The 18541-nt window shown below is 38.1% G+C and overlaps 1 protein-coding gene across 1 annotated transcript in view; it reads left to right on the forward strand.

Annotated features, from left to right (window-relative positions):
- The window catches only part of Dmxl1 (Dmx-like 1), a 114541-nt gene that overhangs the window by 81811 nt on the left and 14189 nt on the right, over window positions 1-18541 (forward strand). Inside the window, exons 33-37 of the mRNA XM_013016020.1 lie at window positions 3068-3130; window positions 10678-10764; window positions 14198-14319; window positions 15149-15290; window positions 17278-17338. Of these exons, the coding sequence (XP_012871474.1) occupies window positions 3068-3130; window positions 10678-10764; window positions 14198-14319; window positions 15149-15290; window positions 17278-17338 (475 nt within the window). The remainder of the gene's footprint in view (window positions 1-3067; window positions 3131-10677; window positions 10765-14197; window positions 14320-15148; window positions 15291-17277; window positions 17339-18541) is intronic.

Here is an 18541-nt window from a genome sequence, read left to right on the forward strand (position 1 = left end):
AAAAAAAAAAAATAAAAGGAAGACTACACACACATACATATGTAAACTGTTTTCTCACCCATACATTGTTGTCTTTCAGTTTAAGTACTGATTTGTAGTAGGCAACTAACTGTCTTATTATTTACTGTTTGCTGATTTTGTACGTACACTTGGATTGACCACAGTAGGAAGCAGAATATATCTTATTATGGCTGATTTAAGAGGAATTCATGTCCTTTGGTGTTACATTGAAACCTGGGGAATCTGAAAGTATTTCATTTTATTAAAATAATATTTAGAATGTGAATTAACACTAAACAATTCAAGAAAATACATCACTCATTAATGTGCTAGAGCTCTAGAAGTAAAAGACTTACTAGGATATGTTCAATGGAAAAGTAATTTTCCCTATTTTATTTAAAATTTGGCTTTGCCTACAGTAATTTATTACAACTTACAGTATTCTGATGTTATACACAAAGCACTGATGTGTTATTCTATACAAAAACGCTTGCTTTTGCTTGTTACTGTGCTTTCTCTAATGCATCTTTTGATATGAATGTTAAAATTTTATCTAGGTGATTTCAAGAATAGATAGGGAGCAGAGTACTATATAACCAAGCCAGAGTGCAGAATAACAGATAATGAGTTCCTATTTGTTATTTTATTCAGAGTTTTATGATACTTTTAGAAAAAATTTTTAAATTATTGTTACTGCCAATTGTTTTAAACAAAAGCATGAACCTAAGTGGTTTTGAACAATTCGGTTCATGAACAACTTTGTAACTACTAGTGATTTTCTCTGCAAAAACTACTAGTGATTTTTATCTGCAAAATAACTATTTCATTCCTTATGGGGGTTTTTTTTGTTGTTGTTTGTTGGTTGGTTGGTTGGTTTTAGTGCCCGTCCTGGTTCTTGAACTCATGGCCTGGGCTCTGTCACTGAGATTAAGCCACACCTCCACTTGCACCTTTTTTTGGTGGTTAACTAAAGATAAAAGTCTCATGGACTTTTCTGACTGGGCTGGCTTCAAACCATGATCTTCAAGATTTCATCCTCCTGAATAGCTAGGATTATAGACATGAGTCACCAGTGCCTGGCTCAGATGTTTTTTAGTTAGTTGATTTAACTTTCTTAAACATTGGCCTAATCATTAGTAGTTATGAGAAATTTGTTGGTACTACTTGATTTAATGATCCTTTCTTTTTGTCACTCATGGGGCTTGAACGCTGGGCCTGGGTACTGTCCCTCAGGGCCTCAGCTCTTCAGCTCAAGGCAAGCGCACTACCACTTAAGCCACAGCGCCACTTCTGGTTTTCTGGTGGTTAATTGGAGATAAGAGTCTCATAGGCTTTCCTCCCCAGGCTGGCTTTGAACCTCGATCCTCAGATCTCAGCCTCCTGAGTAACTAGGATGACAGGCATGAGCCACCGGTGCCCAGTTGTAATGATACTCTTACAAGAGACAAAATTTTTGTAAAGGGATTTTGAAATGAAAATTATTATGTGGTACAATAGATGGTATGCAATAGAATCTTAATGTTATAGAGTTGTTATAAAATATGTTTAATGTCTACTAGAAAGTTGAGTAGCCTGTTGGATTAACAAAACTTCCTTTCATCTCTTGTTTTTATAACATCATGATTATGTTGAAGTCATTGTACTTTTTAGCCAATTATGAGATAGCCATATTATAACAGTTGTATATTTTGGATGGGACGTGATGGTTAATGTTTCTATTCATTATTCCTTTATGTGCTCGAGAATGAAATTTTATCCTTTCTCTATCTGGCTTTATTTCCTAAACATACCTTAAAATCTTGATGTATCTTTAGATATTTTCTTTTCATATATAGTATAGCTTACTGTTATATACATTAAAAAAATAAAATGTCTTCCCTGCTTATATTTATCTGGAAATTAATGACAGATGAGGAGATAGACGATCTGAGCCATTCCCAAACAGAGTGTATCTGACAGCTTCTATCTTTTTTTTTTTTTTTTTTGGGTCTGGTCGTGGGGCCTGAAATCTGGGCCTGGGCGCTGTCCCTCAGCTCTTCAGCTCAAAGCGAGCACTCTACCACTTGAGCCACAGCGCCACTTCCAGCTTTTTTCTTATGTGGTGCTGAGGAGTCGAACCCAGGGCATCAGGCATGCAAGGCAAGCGCTCTACCACTGAGCCACCTTCCCAGCCAGCTTCTATCTTTGTAACTGCTCGCTTCTCTGTTTGCTTTCATTTTGTGGAAAAATCCCAGAGAATTAGCAAATCCTAGTGTCCCCTCATAAAAAGGGACATTAATCCATTTTTGATTGTTAGTGGCAACATCAGCAGAGAGAATTAAATAGAAACAGAAATTTCTAATTAGAAGTTTTTCCTAAAGGGGGTCATGCATTGTGGAAATAAGACAGTAGTATATAAAAGAAAATCTGACTTTGATTTTTAATATTGTACTCTGGTACCAGTAGCTCTGACTTTTTAAATATAATGTACCTTAGACTCAACCTTTAACAGGTTTAGTTTTGATGTCAACATTCAAAATAAGTGAGTAAAAATTTTTTATGTAGTTAAAATATATATATATATATATATATATATATATATGGGCCGGGCATCAGTGGCTCACACCTGTAATCCTAGCTATTCAGGAGGCTGAGATCCGAGGATCTCGGTTCAAAGCCAGCCCGGGCAGGAAAGACTATGAGACTCTTATCTCCAATGAACCACCAGAAAACCAGAAGTGTGTTGTGGTGTTATGGCTCAAGTGGTAGAGCGCTTGCCTTGAGCTGAAGAGCTGAGGGACAGTGCCCAGGCCCAGAGTTCATTCAAACCCCACGACCTACAAAAAAAAGAAAAGAAAAACCCATATGTAGTTAATTACGTTTGAGCTATTAAGTTTTCTCAACCCCTTTCCATCCACTCTTACATATACTTTTCTATGGTATATGAAATTTAAGAACAGTAATTCAGTTCCTTATTCTTTTTTAGTAAATTTTGTCAAAAATAAAACATTAAAAAGTATCCCCAGTGTTCTGCATGTTGTATCTCATCTTTTACTCTTTGTCATGTGGTTATTCCCTCTTGATGAAGTCATTAGAGGACAACAGTGAAACCATCAAAAATTCTATGATGGAGGAGCCAAACATCAATAAGGTACCACTATCATTCAACTGAACTTGAAATTGCATTCTTAGCCAGAACAAAAAGTTACATTTTAGTTCTTCACTTGATATGTTCCCAGTAGAGTTAACAAGATTATTCCCTTAAGTTCTTCTTTTATTAAAAAAATTTTTGTATTGGAGTCATAAAAATGATTCTCTTTTGTCAAATAAAAGAATGCAGTTTCAAAGGGAGTTGAATGTGTCTTGTGCTGGCTACAGATTTTTCTGAGTAAATACAACTAAAGTTCTTAGTAAATGTGATTACACTAGCAGTTATAAAAGTATAATACATTATTCCATTTCTGCCAGTGTCATTTTAGAAGTTAGAATTTCTCCTATGATATTAATTCCTAAGAAATACAGCGTTTGGGGCTGGGAAGTTAGCTCAGTGGTAGAGTGCTTGCGTTGCATGCATGAGGCCCTGGGTTTGATTCTTAGCATCACATAGACAGAAAAAGCCAGAAGTAGCACTGTGGCTCAAGTGGTAGAGTGCTCGCCTTGAGCTGAAGAACTGAGGGACAGGCCCAGAGTTGAGGTCCCACAACCGACGAAGGAAGGGAGGCAGGGAAGGAGGGAGGGAGGGAGGAAGGGAAGGAAGGAAGAAAGGAAGGAAGGAGCATTTGTTTTGCTGGGAGGAGAACTATCTAGCATAATGCCTACACATGTATGTATACAGAGTGCTTGAGAACTAAAACAAGAAGGGTAAGAATTAGTATAATCATGAAAAATTCTTAGATTCTTAGACTTTAGGTACATTGAATATGACTGATATTTAACTAATTTTTCAATCCACAGGCTGAGTGATCTTTAAGCAAGAAATTGCTTAAAAGTTTTTCTTTTTTAATTTTTTAAGTGGTTGATAATATTTTTTATGAGTGTACTAATGCCACTTCTTATTCTTTTTTTTGGGGGGGGGCATTCGGTCGTGGGGCCTGAACTGTGGGCCTGGGCACTGTCCCTCAGCTCTTCAGCTCAAGGCTAGCACTCTACCGCTTGAGCCACAGCACCACTTCCGGCTTTTTTCTTTTTGCTTATGTGGTGCTGAGGAATTGAACCCAGGGCCTCAGGCATGCAAGGCAAGCGCTCTACCACTGAGCCACCATCCCAGCTCCTACTTCTTATTCTTTCCTAAAGGAATCTTTTGGTAAAATAGAAGAAATAATTCTGTGCAATTAGTAAAAAAAAAAGACTGACTTGATATCAAGTATACATTATATTTGATAAAATAAATACATGTGGTCTATACTTTGAAATTTCCTAATGGTTTTTGGTTTTGAGAAAATATCCACATTTTTAATTCAAATATTAATATAAACATTTCTTTGTTTGGATTTGATCACTAATTACTTTCTATAAACTATTAGTCATTCTTGTCCCAAAGACTTTGCTTTTAATGCTGCTTCTGCAGTGTAAATAATTACAGTGTTGTGTTTTTTATTTGTTGTGTGTTTGTTTTATTGTCAGTTGTGGGGCTTGAACTCAGAGCCTGGGTGCTGTCCCTGAACTTTTTTTTTTTTTTTTTGGGTCCGGCGTGGGGCCTGAACTTTGGGCCTGGGCACTGTCCCTCAGCTCTTCAGCTCAAGGCTAGTGCTCTACCACTTGAGCCACAGCGCCACTTCCAGCTTTTTTCTTTTTGCTTATTTGGTGCTGGGAATCGAACCCAGGGCCTCAGGCATGCAAGGCAAGCGCTCTACCACTGAGCCACCTTCCCAGCCCCTGTCCCTGAACTTTTTCAGGGATGCACAGCGCCACTTCTCATTTTCTGGTGGTTAATTGGAGGTAAGAGTTTCATGGACTTTACTGCCAGGATAGCTTTGAACCACAGTCCTCAGATCTCAGCTTCCTAAGTAGCTAGGATTACAGGCCTGAGCCACTGGTGCCCAGCAACATTTATTTTTAAAATCATGTCCATGCTACATTAAAATGTAGTCATTCTATTTGTCACAGTGTTATTAGGGAAGGGATTTTGTTTAATGTTACCATTTTGGTTCAAACAATCACACTTGTTTATTTACAGTTTCTTAATAAAGTTACCTAGAGAATATATTCTAAAGAACTAGTTCACTGTTTGTAATCAGTGTAATTAGATCAACATAGAAAGTAGGGAAGGAGCCCATGAAATTTCTGCCTGTACCCTCAAAACCAGGAAAATAGAGAAAACTGGTCTGCCACTTACCCTAACAGCTACCCTCATTTACTGTGCTTTATTCTTCATCTTCACACACTGTGCCATATTTCCCCAGGGTTGCTTTTAAGCCTTTCACAACAATCCAAATAATTCTAGCCTTTGTTCATGCTTTGCAGAAGTTGATGCGGACAAATAATAGATTTTCTAATGTGTATTTAATCAACTAAAGAGGCTGTCTTAGCTTCTAGTCTGTAATATTTCTAAGACTATATGAAATGTGTACAAAAAACTCACTGTAGAGCCGAAGTGATGTGTGTGTGATGATAGATTGATTTAAATATTATTTGTGGCAGCTGCCCTAGTCTGTGTTCCGAATATCACTATGGCTTGGGTTTTATTGATTTTCCCCTGTCCTGTTTCAACATTTGCTGCGGGATCATTTGAATTAGAATACTTTGCCTGGATTAGTGGCCGAATTGTGGATCCTGGGGACAGGTTGTCTTCCAAAATATCTAAACATATTCTTCCCAGTGCAACTGTTTTATGATGATGTATTTATGAAGTGAACCTTAGTGCTGTTACTGACGCCACTTCAGGAAGAGTGCCTACGTGTGAAGTCTGTCCCTTGAAGGCAGACTCCCGAGGCCTGCAGTGAACAGAATGGGTTCTGCTTTGATGCCAGGAATTAATTCCGTCAAATACTTCCTGATCTTCCCTGGCAATCAGTCTTAAATTTTGGTCTCCTTTCTCAAGCAGCTTAGACTCTTAATGATCAAACGTCCTCAGCCCCTTGCTCTGTGCTGACTGTGTTGTACTTTCCGTGAGTATCTCCACATCTGTTTAAACACACCTCTTTATGTCTCTCTAAGCAGTTAAACACGAAGAAAGCACAGATCTCAAGTTAACCTTCTTTTTCATAAATTATTTTATGGTGAATTTTATTTTTCAATCTCTTTCCCACTCCTTTCAAGCTCATCACATTTTGCTGTCAAAATAAACATAGTCAACACAGATGTCACTTACTACTCTCACCACCAAATCTGGCTTCTGGCAGCTGTTCTGCCCAGTGGAGGAGCTGCCATTCTGATCCAGATCTTCCTTTCACTCGTGCACTGTCCCTGTCATTTCTTTCCTACCCTGGGTCTTTGCTCCAGTTCTTATCCCCCCCTCTACCCACCACTCCTGCTCATATTTTTTTTTTTTTTTTTGCAGGGTAAAGGGACAGTCCTAGGGTTTGAACTCAGGGTCTGGGAGCTGTCCCTGAGCTCTTTGGCTTAAGATCAGTGGCTCTGCCACTTGAGCTACAGTTCTACTTCCAGTTTTTTGCTGGTTAGTTGTAGATAAGCATCTCATGGACTTTCCTGCCCAAGCTGGCTTCGAATCACGATCCTCAGATCTCAGCCTCCTGAGTAGCTAGTATTGTAAGTGTGAGCCACTGGCACCTGGGCTGCTTCAAAAATTTTTACCTTTCTTAAGATTAGTAATAGTAGTGGTAGGAGTATTGGCAGGAGCAAATACATTTTACGAAATATACCTTAACAACACGTATATTTTCTACTCTTCTGTGGAGAGAAACATATTCGTTGACTTGTCTTTTAAGTCACACAAGATTTAAAAATTAATGTTTCAGGCACCCTGGAGAAGACCCCGATGTCGTGTCCTCTCTCAGTGGGTCTTGTCTCTAGTCCACTCCACTGAAGCAGTCCTTGTCAAACCCAGTAGTGAGTTCTGAGCTCTGAGTTAGCTTTTCAGTCTTGTGTGAATTGATTGGCCCCTCATATTTTCTTACAACTGTTCTCTTTCTGTAACATCAAACTCTTTATTTCTGATGTCAGTCAATTGCTGGGTTGCCACATATTTATCTGTCCTTAAAAATATTGGTGTCCAGAGGTTGTTTCTCTAACATTTTTCTTCCCTGCCCTTACTTTCTCTTTGGTTTGTCTTATGGCTTAAATATCATCTGTATAATGGTAACTGAATTCTGTTGAGTCCCAGCTCATGTGTTGCACTCCAGACATTCCCTGATCCCAACCTAAAACCACTCTTGCTTCACTTTTGCCTATTTCTGTAAATAGTACTTCACTTACCATTTATCTGGCCTAAAAGCTAGTATTAGTCACACTCAGATTACAGTTCATTAGCAGAAAGTGTCCTGGTTCCATCCACTATCAGTATCGCCACCACCTCTTACTTCAGCTTGCCTGCTTTTCTGGCAGCCATTTTCACATCCTCTTTGTTTTTTTCTTTTGTTAGTTTTGTTTGAAGAGGTTGTTTGGGGCTTGTTTTTTCTCCTTTTTTTGTCAGTCATGAACTCTGGGCCTGGGCCCCGTCCCTCAGCTCTTCAGCGTAAGGCTAGTGCTCTACCACGTGAGCCATAGTGCCACTTCTGGTTTTCTGGTAGTTATTTGGAGATAAGATGTTGCTGCCCAGGCTGGCAGTCCTCAGATCTCAGCCTTCTGAGCAGCTAGGATTACAGGCGTGAGCCACCAGTGCCCAGTGGTTTTTGGCTTTTTGACACAAGGTTTTGTTTTATAGCTCATTATTTAGCCTACCTTACCTTACCTTCACTGCACTCTGGGTACTTCTGCCTCAGCTTTCTGATGTCAGGATCATAGATGTGTACTACTACATCTATCCACCTTTTATATTTTAGCTCACAACAGTCAGAATTTTCAAAATTGCCTCCATGGTTTCTCAGCCTAGAGTAATATTGAACTCTTTCTGCTTATGTGGTGCTGGGGAATTGAACCCAGGGCCTCGTGCATGCAAGGCAAGTGCTCTACCACTGAGCTACCTTCCCAGCAGTAATATTGAACTCTTGATTATGGCTTTTATGCTATAGTGAGCTGAAGCCTGTGTGTGAACTGAACCCTGCCTGTTTATGCAGTCCTCTTATAGCATATTTTCATTCTCAAGTTCAGTGAAACAAAAACTATTGAGAGGCTAACCACTCTTTCTTTGGAATTTATTTGCCTTACTACTATGGAATTCTAACTGTTTATCATAGGATTCAGATAAAATCCGTTCTTTGAGCTAGTGATCGGAATTAAGTCATAAAGTGTTTACCTAGTTAGGATGAAGGGGAAACCAGGTCACTTCAGTTGATTCTCATGCAGGTCATCTTGATACCACACCATCAAGAAATGTTGTTTTTGACGAGAGGACAAGAATATATTCCTGCATTCATAAAGATTTTTGAAGTTCATGGCTATATGGGCTTACTTCATATACATACAAAGTCTGAAAAACTCCCCACATGAAACTGACATCTTTCCTCCAACCATCACCAGCAAATAATATATCTCTGTTGCATGGAAATCTCTCTTTCCCTTTCTTCAAAACTTTGTAGTGAACACAGTGTACCTTGGACACCTAGTAAATGGGTGCATAAAGTGGGATATTGTTAAAAAAATTATGGAGTTTGGTGCTGGGAAGGTTGCTTAGTGGTAGAGCGCTTGCCTTGCATGCCTGAGGCCCTGAGTTCCATTCCTCAGCACCACATAAGCAAAAAGAAAAAAGCCGGAAGTGGTGCTGTGGCTCAGTGGTAGAGCGCTCGCCTTGAGCTGAAGAGCTGAGGGACAGCGCCCAGGCCCAGAGTTCAGGCCCCACGACCGACAAAAAAAAAAAATGATGGAGTGTGACTTACACATTCTTATTGCATGATGAGCCTCTTTATGGACTAGAGTTAAAACTGTCCTTAAAGACAATTGACTCTCTTGGAATTGGAGGCATGATTCCTGTAGCAGACCACCAGTGGAGATGAGCAGAAAGGCCAAGCAGAAGCGTGAGGCTATAAGTTCATTTAGTAGCAGCACCAAATATATAAATAAGTAAGTAAATAGTGACCTGTTTACATCCAGTGGCTGATTATTGTTTGTTTTTGTTACTGCATAAGCCTCTTTTTCAACTCTACAACAGAAGCTACCTTAATTGCTATTTTTAAAAAAAATTGCTAATTCTGGTGAGTTCTGTGTTCATGGCAGGCATTAATGTTGGTTTTCTTTAAGTTTTACAGGAAGCAAATTTGTATGACTTTCAGATTAATAATTTCTACATTTCATAATGAACTATGAAGCATAGTAATTCATTTTAATAGGTTGAAGGGTTAAGGAAGATGGTAAAAAAAAGTAATATTCTACATTGAGCAATGTGTCTAGTTCTTGATAATTCCTTCCTCTTTGCAGTATATTTTAGTACTTTTGTTCAGAGATGTATGTACCTTCTCTAGGAAGGGCAGAATGTCAGATGTTTGTTCCTCATGTAAACTACATAGAATAATGTTTTACTTTGTTTCTACAAAGAGCACTGCCTTGGCTAAATTTCTATGCATGATTGTCATAAATATATGACATGAATTGGTCAAATTCTACCTGTTTTTATATGGCCTGTGAGTGAAGAATAGCTTTTACACCTGTAATTCTAGCAGCTGGAAAGGATCATGGTTCAAGGCCAGCAAAAAGTTTTTTGTTTTTTTGGTTGGTCGTGGGGCCTGAACTTTGGGCGTGGGCACTGTCCCTCAGCTCTTCAGCTCAAGGCTAGCGCCATTTCCAGCTTTTTCTGCTTATGTGGTGCTGAGGAATCGAACCCAGGGCCTCATGCATGCAAGGCAAGCGCTCTACCACAGAGCCACCTTCCCAGCCCAACAAAAATTTCTTAACCCCATCTCAACAGAAACAGCTGGGCTATAGTGTTAAATGTCTGTTATGCAGGAAGCATAAATAGGAAAATTGTGGTCCAGAGTGGCATAAGCAGAAAGTGAAACCCTGTCTCAAAAATAGCCAAAGCATCCAGGTACCAGTGGTTCATGCCTGTAATCCTCACTACTCAGGAAGCTGAAATCTGAGGATTATTGTTTGAAGCTAGCCCAGGCAGGAAAGTCCATGAGACTTGTATCTCCAGTTAACCAGCAAAAAGCTAGAGGTCAAGCTGTGGTTGAAGTGGCAGCATTGAGCATAAAAGCTCAGGGACAGAGCTAAGGCCCCCGGATTGGCACATACATACACAAAAAATAACCAAAGCAAAATAGACGATAAAAGTCTGACTAGCAGGCAAAATGCCATGAGTTCAAACCTTAGTGCCACCCTCTCCAAAACTGCACTACATGGAAACCTGGTAAATAAACCTAACTTCAATAATGAAAGTGCTTAGATCTTTAAAATTAATTTAGTGTTGCTTGGAGGGTAAATAGTGAGTGAAGTTATAAATTATTTCAACTATCTTTTGATACATGAAAAAGCCAAGTTCAGAAATTTACATTTCCCTTGTGAAATATATTCTGTACCTTTAGGATAGAAATAGCTTTTTAATAGTAATTTTAAGTAACTTATGAAAGTGCTCACTGATTGGTGACAACTGTTATTTGTCCTATTACTAAAAGCATTATTTTTCAGACTTTATCTTTTTCCATTTAGATAGAAGCAGACTTGGGATATCCTGGAGGTAAAGCAAGGATTATCCATAAGGAATCTGATATCATTACTGCCTTTGCTGTTAATAAAGTAAGTACTTTTCTTTGATTATTAATAACTCATGGGTGAAGAATATCTTGTTTTACCAGTTTATCCTGGGTCAGTATTTCTCTTTCCCAAAGTGGCTTCCCACTGTTTAAATTACCACCTGCATAAGATTTTTTCTATTTTATGAGTGATTAGACCATAATGTGTTTTTATTATTATGTAATTTGGGGAATTCAGCCTGTACAATGAACTCAGAGGTTTTTTGTATGCCCTATTCAAGTACATTGGGTATGATTCCTAATATCTGATAAAAACTTAAGTTTATGTGTGACTCAGGAATTCTCCCTCATTGACTTAGACCTTGAGTAGCTACATAATGTGTTAGGTTTTTTTTTTTTTTGAATTTTTTTGTACTCTTATGTTAACAGCCTCCTTAGAGATACATCTAAGCTCTAAGAAAAGAGGGTTGCCTTAGGTTTAATAGTCTTAAGTTAAAATTTCTGCTAATAATTTCCTGCTTCTATCTGCCTTAATCTCTTTACTGCATAATTTCTAGTGACATCTAATTATTTTTTTGTTTACATTTCTTTTTTTTTTTTCCCGGTCCTGGGGCTTGAACTCTGGGCCTGGGCGCTGTCCCTCAGCTCTTTAGCTTAAGGCCAGCACCTTACCACTTGAGCCACAGCACCACTTCCGTTTTGTTTACATTTCTTTCTATAACACAAAATATAGAAGTTATGGTTTCTTGTGTGTTTCTAATGGACATTTTAAAGAAGGGATGTATATATCCATTTGTGTGTGTCCATGTGTATATGTTTGTATACATACGTTTCTAATTAACATTGTTTCATGGTTTGCTTTGTTTTCTTGAGACAGTATCTTGTGCGTAGGCTGGTCTCAAATTCCTGAACTAAAATGTTCTGCTACTCTAACCTACTAAGTAGCCGTGACCCCGGGCATGTCACCACACCCTGTAGAAGTTTTACAGTATTATTCAGGTGTATATCTTATGACATCTTGAATTCACTTTTGTATGTTATGCCTGTATTCTCTTGATATCTTCCAGACAGTTCTTTTATCATTCTTCCTCAGATCTCCCTGTATTCTTCATCTCACTTCCCTCATAGACATGCTTGACCAATGATGAGCTCTGCTTAAAGCAAGCAGATCTGGAGTTAGCCCCAAATTGTCATATCTGTGTAACATTCTGCAGTACTTCCTTTCCTCTGAAGAAAATACCATTTTAAATATTTTGTAAAACTACCTTTTTTCTTTGTGGGAAGGATCTTACAAAAGTAACTATAAATGAATAATCCACATATATAAAATCTGCTTTTTACTGGTATACTTAATTATTTCTCAGATTTGATGTTTTTATATCCTTGTTAAGTTTATAGATAGGAATTTATAATGCCTTTTTTCTTTAAAAATATTTAAAATTTGAAAATTTCTTTTAAAATACCATTGAAAGGGGCTGAGGAGGTAACTCAATGGTAAGAGTGCTTACCTTACATGCATGAGGCCCTGGGTTCGATTCCTCAGCACCACATAAGCAGGAAAAAAAAGCCAAAAGTGGTGCTGTGGCGCAAGTGGTAGAGCGCTCGCTTTGAGCTGAAGAGCTGAGGGACAGCGCCCAGGCCGAGTTCAAGCCCCACAACCAGCAGGAAAAAAAAATACCATTGAGGTTGAACTTTTTCCCATTTGTATAGTTGGGAACTATCTGTATCAAGAATTGTGAAAGATCTAAAATTTACATTCAAGCTAACAGTTAATTTTCAAAGCTCAATGGATACTGTTTGAAAACACAAGAATCCTAGACTACCAAGGCAATGTATTTATTACTAACAACAAGAACAGTAATGGATACTGTTTGAAAACACAAGACTCCTAGACCACCAAGGCAGTGTATTACTAACAGCAAGAGCAGCAGCCAGAACATCAGTATTTTCACACCAGCTTCCAGAGAGACAGCGAAGGCTCAGTCGTATGACCTGCAGAACGTTATGGTGCAGAAAGGGATCCCTGAGGTTGGGAACCATTTCTCTTCTAATGGACAGTAAGCATGCATGTTCTTGGCTCCAGTGACTAGCTACACAGACATCCTTGGAGCAAAGTATAGTCAGTGGCTCACAAGACATACCTATTGGAGACACCCTTAGAGAATTGCCTCCTTTCTTATTAATTTATATTACCATTTTTTTTAATCACTTAACCAAACAAGACTACATTTGTGTCTTCTTAATAAACAACCCGACCAGTAAACCAACTGGAGAGCTAATTATAGCACTTTAAATAATAGTAATAGGGGCTGGGAAGGTGGCTCAGTGGTAGAGCGCTTGCCTTGCATGCATGAGGCCCTGGGTTCGATTCCTCAGCACCACATAAGCCAAAAGAAAAAAGCCGGAAGTGGCGCTGTGGCTCAAGTGGTAGAGCGCTAGCCTTGAGCTGAAGAGCTGAGGGACAGTGCCCAGCCCAGAGTTCAGGCCCCACGACCAGACCCCCAAAAAATAAATAATAGTAATATTCTACGTTTTTCTTCACTGTCAATATCTTTTCAGTTTGAAATGTATATTTTTTAAAATTAAAAAAAATTTTGTCAGTTGTGGGGCTTGAACTCTGGGCCTGGGCACTGTCCTTCAGCGTTTCAGCTCAAGGTGAGCCACAGCATGCACTACGTCCAGTTTTTGGGTGGTTAATGGGAGGTAAGTGTCTCACAGACTTTCCTGCCCAGGCTGGCTTTGAACCTCGATCCTCAAATCTCACCCTCATGAGTAGCTAGGATTTATAGGCGTGAGCCACCAGCACCCAGCTTGAAATATGTATTTTTAATGTCAATTAGTCACTGCTTCTAAACTGCATCTTCAGGTCAAGATGTATATTTTTAATTCCATCTATACTTAAAATTTTATGTCATTTAATCTGACCAGTTTTTCATTTATTCTGGTGTGTTTCTCTCACTAGTTTGAGTTTATTATCTCCCTCTCATTCCTCTGCTTTTCTGGCTTCTGGCTTCCTCAGTATCTTGCTCTGCATTTTTTGTTGTTTTGTTTTGAGAGATGGTCTGACTGGCCTCAGACCCCTGGACTCAAGTGATCGTTCTGCATCAGCCTCCCCCAGGGACCTAGTACTGCAAATGTGAGCTATTGTATCTGGTACAAATCTTGAAGAAATCATAGGATTTTATTAGATTGAAAAGGTAGTGTGATATTAAATAGTATATGCATTGTTGTTAATAGCTTCCTGTTAGTTGTTCTACAATTTCTAGAGCATAAAAATATCTCTATTTGTTCTGTAATTTCTAGAGCATAAAAATATCTCAAAAATATCAAATTATCAATTTAATTGGTAAAGTTAATTTAAAATATTAATTTGTAAGTGCAATATGTTTTGTACCTTAGCTCTCTCGAGATTATTTGCAGAATATATCCATTGTGGTTTTCCTTGTTAAAAATCTGTCTCATGCTTTATTTTTCAGGCAAATAGAAATTGCATAGCTATCGCCTCTAGCCATGATGTTCAAGAACTGGATGTTTCTGGAATTCTGGCTACACAGATATATACTTGGGTAGATGATGATGTAGAAATGGAACCCAAAGGGTACTTTTACTTTGTTTTTATTCAGTGATATTGCAAGTGATTATATTTACAAATGTTTGTGTGCATATACATATATAACCTATATATGTATGTGTATATATGTGTATGTGTGTGTACATATATAAGGATGTATAACTTTCAGAAAATTCTTTAAAAGATCTAAATTATAAACAGAATATACACTGATGTGGCTAAGGGATGGCAGGACTTTAAAAAGTAAAATGAGGCCAAGTGGCAATGGCTCACACATGTAAATCCTAGCTACTCAGGAGGCTGAGATCAGAGGATTAGAGTTTAAAGCCTGCCCAGTCAGGAAATTCTGTGATATTCATACCTTCAGCAAGCTACCAAAATAGCCCGAAGTGGAACTGTGTCTCAAGTGGTAGAGCTAGCCTTGAGAGAAAAAAAAAAAACAACAGGATCACACCTGTAATCCTAGCTACTCAGGAGGCTGAGATGAGATCAAAGGATCATGGTTTGAAGCCAGATCAGGCAGGAAAGTCTGTGAGGCTCTTATCTCCAATTAATCACAGAAAAAGGGGCAAGTAGTGCTGTAGCTCAGGTGGTAGAATGCTAGCCTTGAGCAAAAGGAGCTTAGGGACAGTGCCCAGGCCCAGAATTGAAGGCCCTGGACTTGCACAAAAGAAAAGTAAAATGAGAGGTCTAGAAAGTGAAGATAATAGAAGTATTTGGATATGAAATTTACCAGTCACTAGCAATAAAAGTTCAAGAATATTTAAAAGATTAATTTAATAAGATCAAATGTTTGAATGTTAAGGATTGAATAAAGAACTGAGGAATTGTTATTCTGGTTAATAATCCATTGTAGGTCAGAAGATTTCTTGGTCATCCATGCTCATGATGACTTAACAGCTGTTCAAGGTACAACTCCATATACACATAGCAATCCTGGCACCCCAATCAACATGCCATGGCTTGGTAGTACCCAGACTGGCAGAGGAGCATCCGTGGTATGTAAAGTTAAAGATGCCTGGGTTTGTCTGCTATTGTACTTTTCCTATTAAGTTACTGGATAAAAGATGTTTGAAATCTGTGTATGTGTATGTGTGTACCAATCCTGGGCTTGAACTCAGGGCCTGAGTGCTGTCTGTTAAGCTTCTTTTCCCAAGGCTAATGCTCTGCCACTTAAGGCATAGTTCATTTCTGGCCTTTTGGTGGTAGTTGGAGATAACAGTCTCACGGATTTTCATGCCTATGCTGTTTTCCAACCACAATCCTTCGATCTTAGCCTCATGAGTAGCTAGGATTACAGGCGTGAACCACTGGTGCCTTACTTGAAAACTTATTTAATTTCTAAAGTTTTAGGAAGGTCCTACATTCTGGAATTGTATATTTTGATCATGAGCAATAACATCTTCATTTGAAAAGGAACAAAAACTGTTTTCAAGCCAGGCGCCTATGGAAAACCAAAAATAGAGCTATGGCTTAAAGTGGTAGAGTGCTAGCCTTGGGCACAAAAGCTCAGGGACAGCGCCCAGGCCCTGAGTTCAAGCCCCATGACTGACAAAAAATATTTTTAAAAAAATTCCCTAGTTAAGTTGGGTACCAATGGTGAGGACTCAAGGCCCTGATTTCAAGGCCTGCCACCAGGGCACAAAGAAAGAAAGGCATATCTAGAACAAAAGAATTTCTGAGCTTGATGCAACTAATCTTCATCAGGTTTTTTTTTCTTTCTGGAAATGGATAAAATATTGTCTTTTGAAAATTTATTTGAAATTTACTTGAAAATGTATTTGAAATATTCATCTCTGTCTTCTCCCTCTTCTCTGTCCTATCTCTCTCTGTCCTCTTTCCTTCCCTCTCTCCCTCCCTCTCCTCCTGTGTGTGACAGGGTCTGACTAAGTAGCCCAGTAGACTAGTGATCCTCCTCCATGAACCTCCCAGGTGCTAGGGGTATAGGCATTTCCGTCATGCCTGGCTAAACATATTATTGTCCCATCGTTTTATTGATTGATGACTAGTAGTATAACAAGTAGACTTGTTTGGAAGCAATATACTTGCTATTGCTTAAGATAACTGCATGTGCATGTATCTTTCAGTCTTTCTATCACTAATCAGTTCTACTGGTCTGACCTCTCCTCCCCACACCTGCTCTTTCTTCTCTACAATTTCACGCTCTTCACAAAGTTAGATTCCCAGAATAGCTAAAAGGCTTACCTTGAGATTTGTACTTAAATTTAAGATAACATAGCTAGTTCTGCACTGCTATATAAACAAAACATTCTATAAGTCACAACTTTTCCCTTAATTTAGTATATTTCTTTACTTTTATTGATTGGTTCATCAAATCTTTCAGTAAATGAATTAAGAATAAACAGTCATACAGTATTAAAATTGCATTTAATTTTTTTTTTTGGTCGATTGTGGGGCTTGAACTCTGGGCCTGGGCCCTGTCCTTCAGCTCTTCAGCTCAAGGCTAGTGCTCTACCACTTGAGCCACAGCACCACTTCCATCTTTTTCTGTTTCTGTGGTCCTGAGGAATCGAACCTAGGGCCTCATGCATGTGAGGCAAGCACTTTACCACTTAGCCACCTTCCCAGTCCTAAGAATTGTATTTAATTTCTGTCTAACCTAATGCCATTTATGATTCCAGTAAGTTTAATGGGATTAGAAAATAAATGGTAAGAAAGGAGTTAAGACTACATTCTTAAGGAGAATTAGTTTTTACATCCTAGTCAGTGAGGCAGGAAATGGATACCAATTTAACTAGGAGAGCTGCACTATTCAATTTCTATTGACATACTTAGTGTGTGTAGTACTTACATAAGTTTCCTATCATAACTTCGTTGTTTCTGTGTAGTGCTGGAGCTTCAGCCTAAGGTATTGTATATGCTAGGCAAGTTCTCCAGTGTTGAACTATGCATATACCTCCACCCTACATTTTAAATATTTAATCCTATTTTCTGTGACTCTAAAATAATTTTTCTTTTCACCAGATGATTAAGAAACCCATTAATAATGTCAGAAGAATGACTTCTCACCCAACTCTTCCTTACTGTAAGTTAATAACAATTAGCAATGATTTTTTTTCTCATTTTTAATATCTACTCTTAGTGATTTTTAATATAAGGGACTTATGGTAAATTTTTCATTTTTATTAGAAGACAGCAATTTTTCTACATTTTTCATAAAGAATGTTACTAAATAAAATCTTAATTTCACAATTAGATTTTTAAAAGAAAGAAAAAATCCTGCTTGAATTAATAGAGAAGACCAACTTAATGCAATAAAGTTTTAGTATTTTAACTACATATTTTTTACTTTTATTTGGACATGTGCTGTACCACTGAGTCACATCACTAGGTTCACAGAGTTCCTACTGAACATACGTAAATAACTATATTACCATGCAAATTAAAGTAAAAATGCTCATTAAGAACTGTCCAAATTCTGGACTGGTCAGATGACAAGAAAAATTATTTTTTGCTAGGTGCTGTTGGCTCCCTGTAATTCTAGTTATTCAGGAGGCTGAGATCTGAGCATCACAGTTGAAGCCAGACTGGGCAGGAAAGTCTGTAAAACTCTTATTTCCAAATTAACTACCAAAAGAGAAGTGGAGCTGTGGCTCAAGTAGTAGAGCACTAGCCTTAAGCACAAAAGCTCCAGGGACAGTACCCAGGGCCTGAGTTCAAACTCCGGGAATGGCACACACCCAAATAATAATTATTTTTATCTTTACTCACCAATTACCAAATTGTTTTATGTTGTAAATAGCTTGAGAGAAATGAAAGGTTGCCTTAAATCCTGAAAACAAGTCATTAAAGAGTACAAACAGTTTCAAACAAAACATATAAATTAAAATTCTTTAGTGAATCTATTTTAATTCTCATTCTGTTTGATCTTGGTTAGAATTCTAGTCATTCTCTCCTACTCCAGTAGTAAGAAGTTTTCAGAAGCCTGTGCTTTTCAGTCTATTCCATAAATTTCTTTGCCAATAGGATACCTTTAAAGCTTTCAGAAAAGCATCAGAGTAAAATCACTCTGTTGATAGCAAAAGACCCAACATGGCTGTGGTTAAAGATGAGAATTCATTGTAATAGTTACAGTTATCATTGTAATAGTTACTATGATGACTCACTGTCATAGTTACAATTACAATGTGGATAGTTACTCTGGCAACTCATTGTAATAGTTATTAGTACTTGTCACTGAGGTTTGAATGTTCTACAATGTACAACAATGTAATATAGCTAAAAGTAT

The sequence above is a fragment of the Dipodomys ordii genome, unplaced genomic scaffold (assembly GCF_000151885.1).
Source record: "Dipodomys ordii isolate 6190 unplaced genomic scaffold, Dord_2.0 Scaffold29, whole genome shotgun sequence".
Classification (NCBI taxonomy): Eukaryota; Metazoa; Chordata; class Mammalia; order Rodentia; family Heteromyidae; genus Dipodomys; species Dipodomys ordii.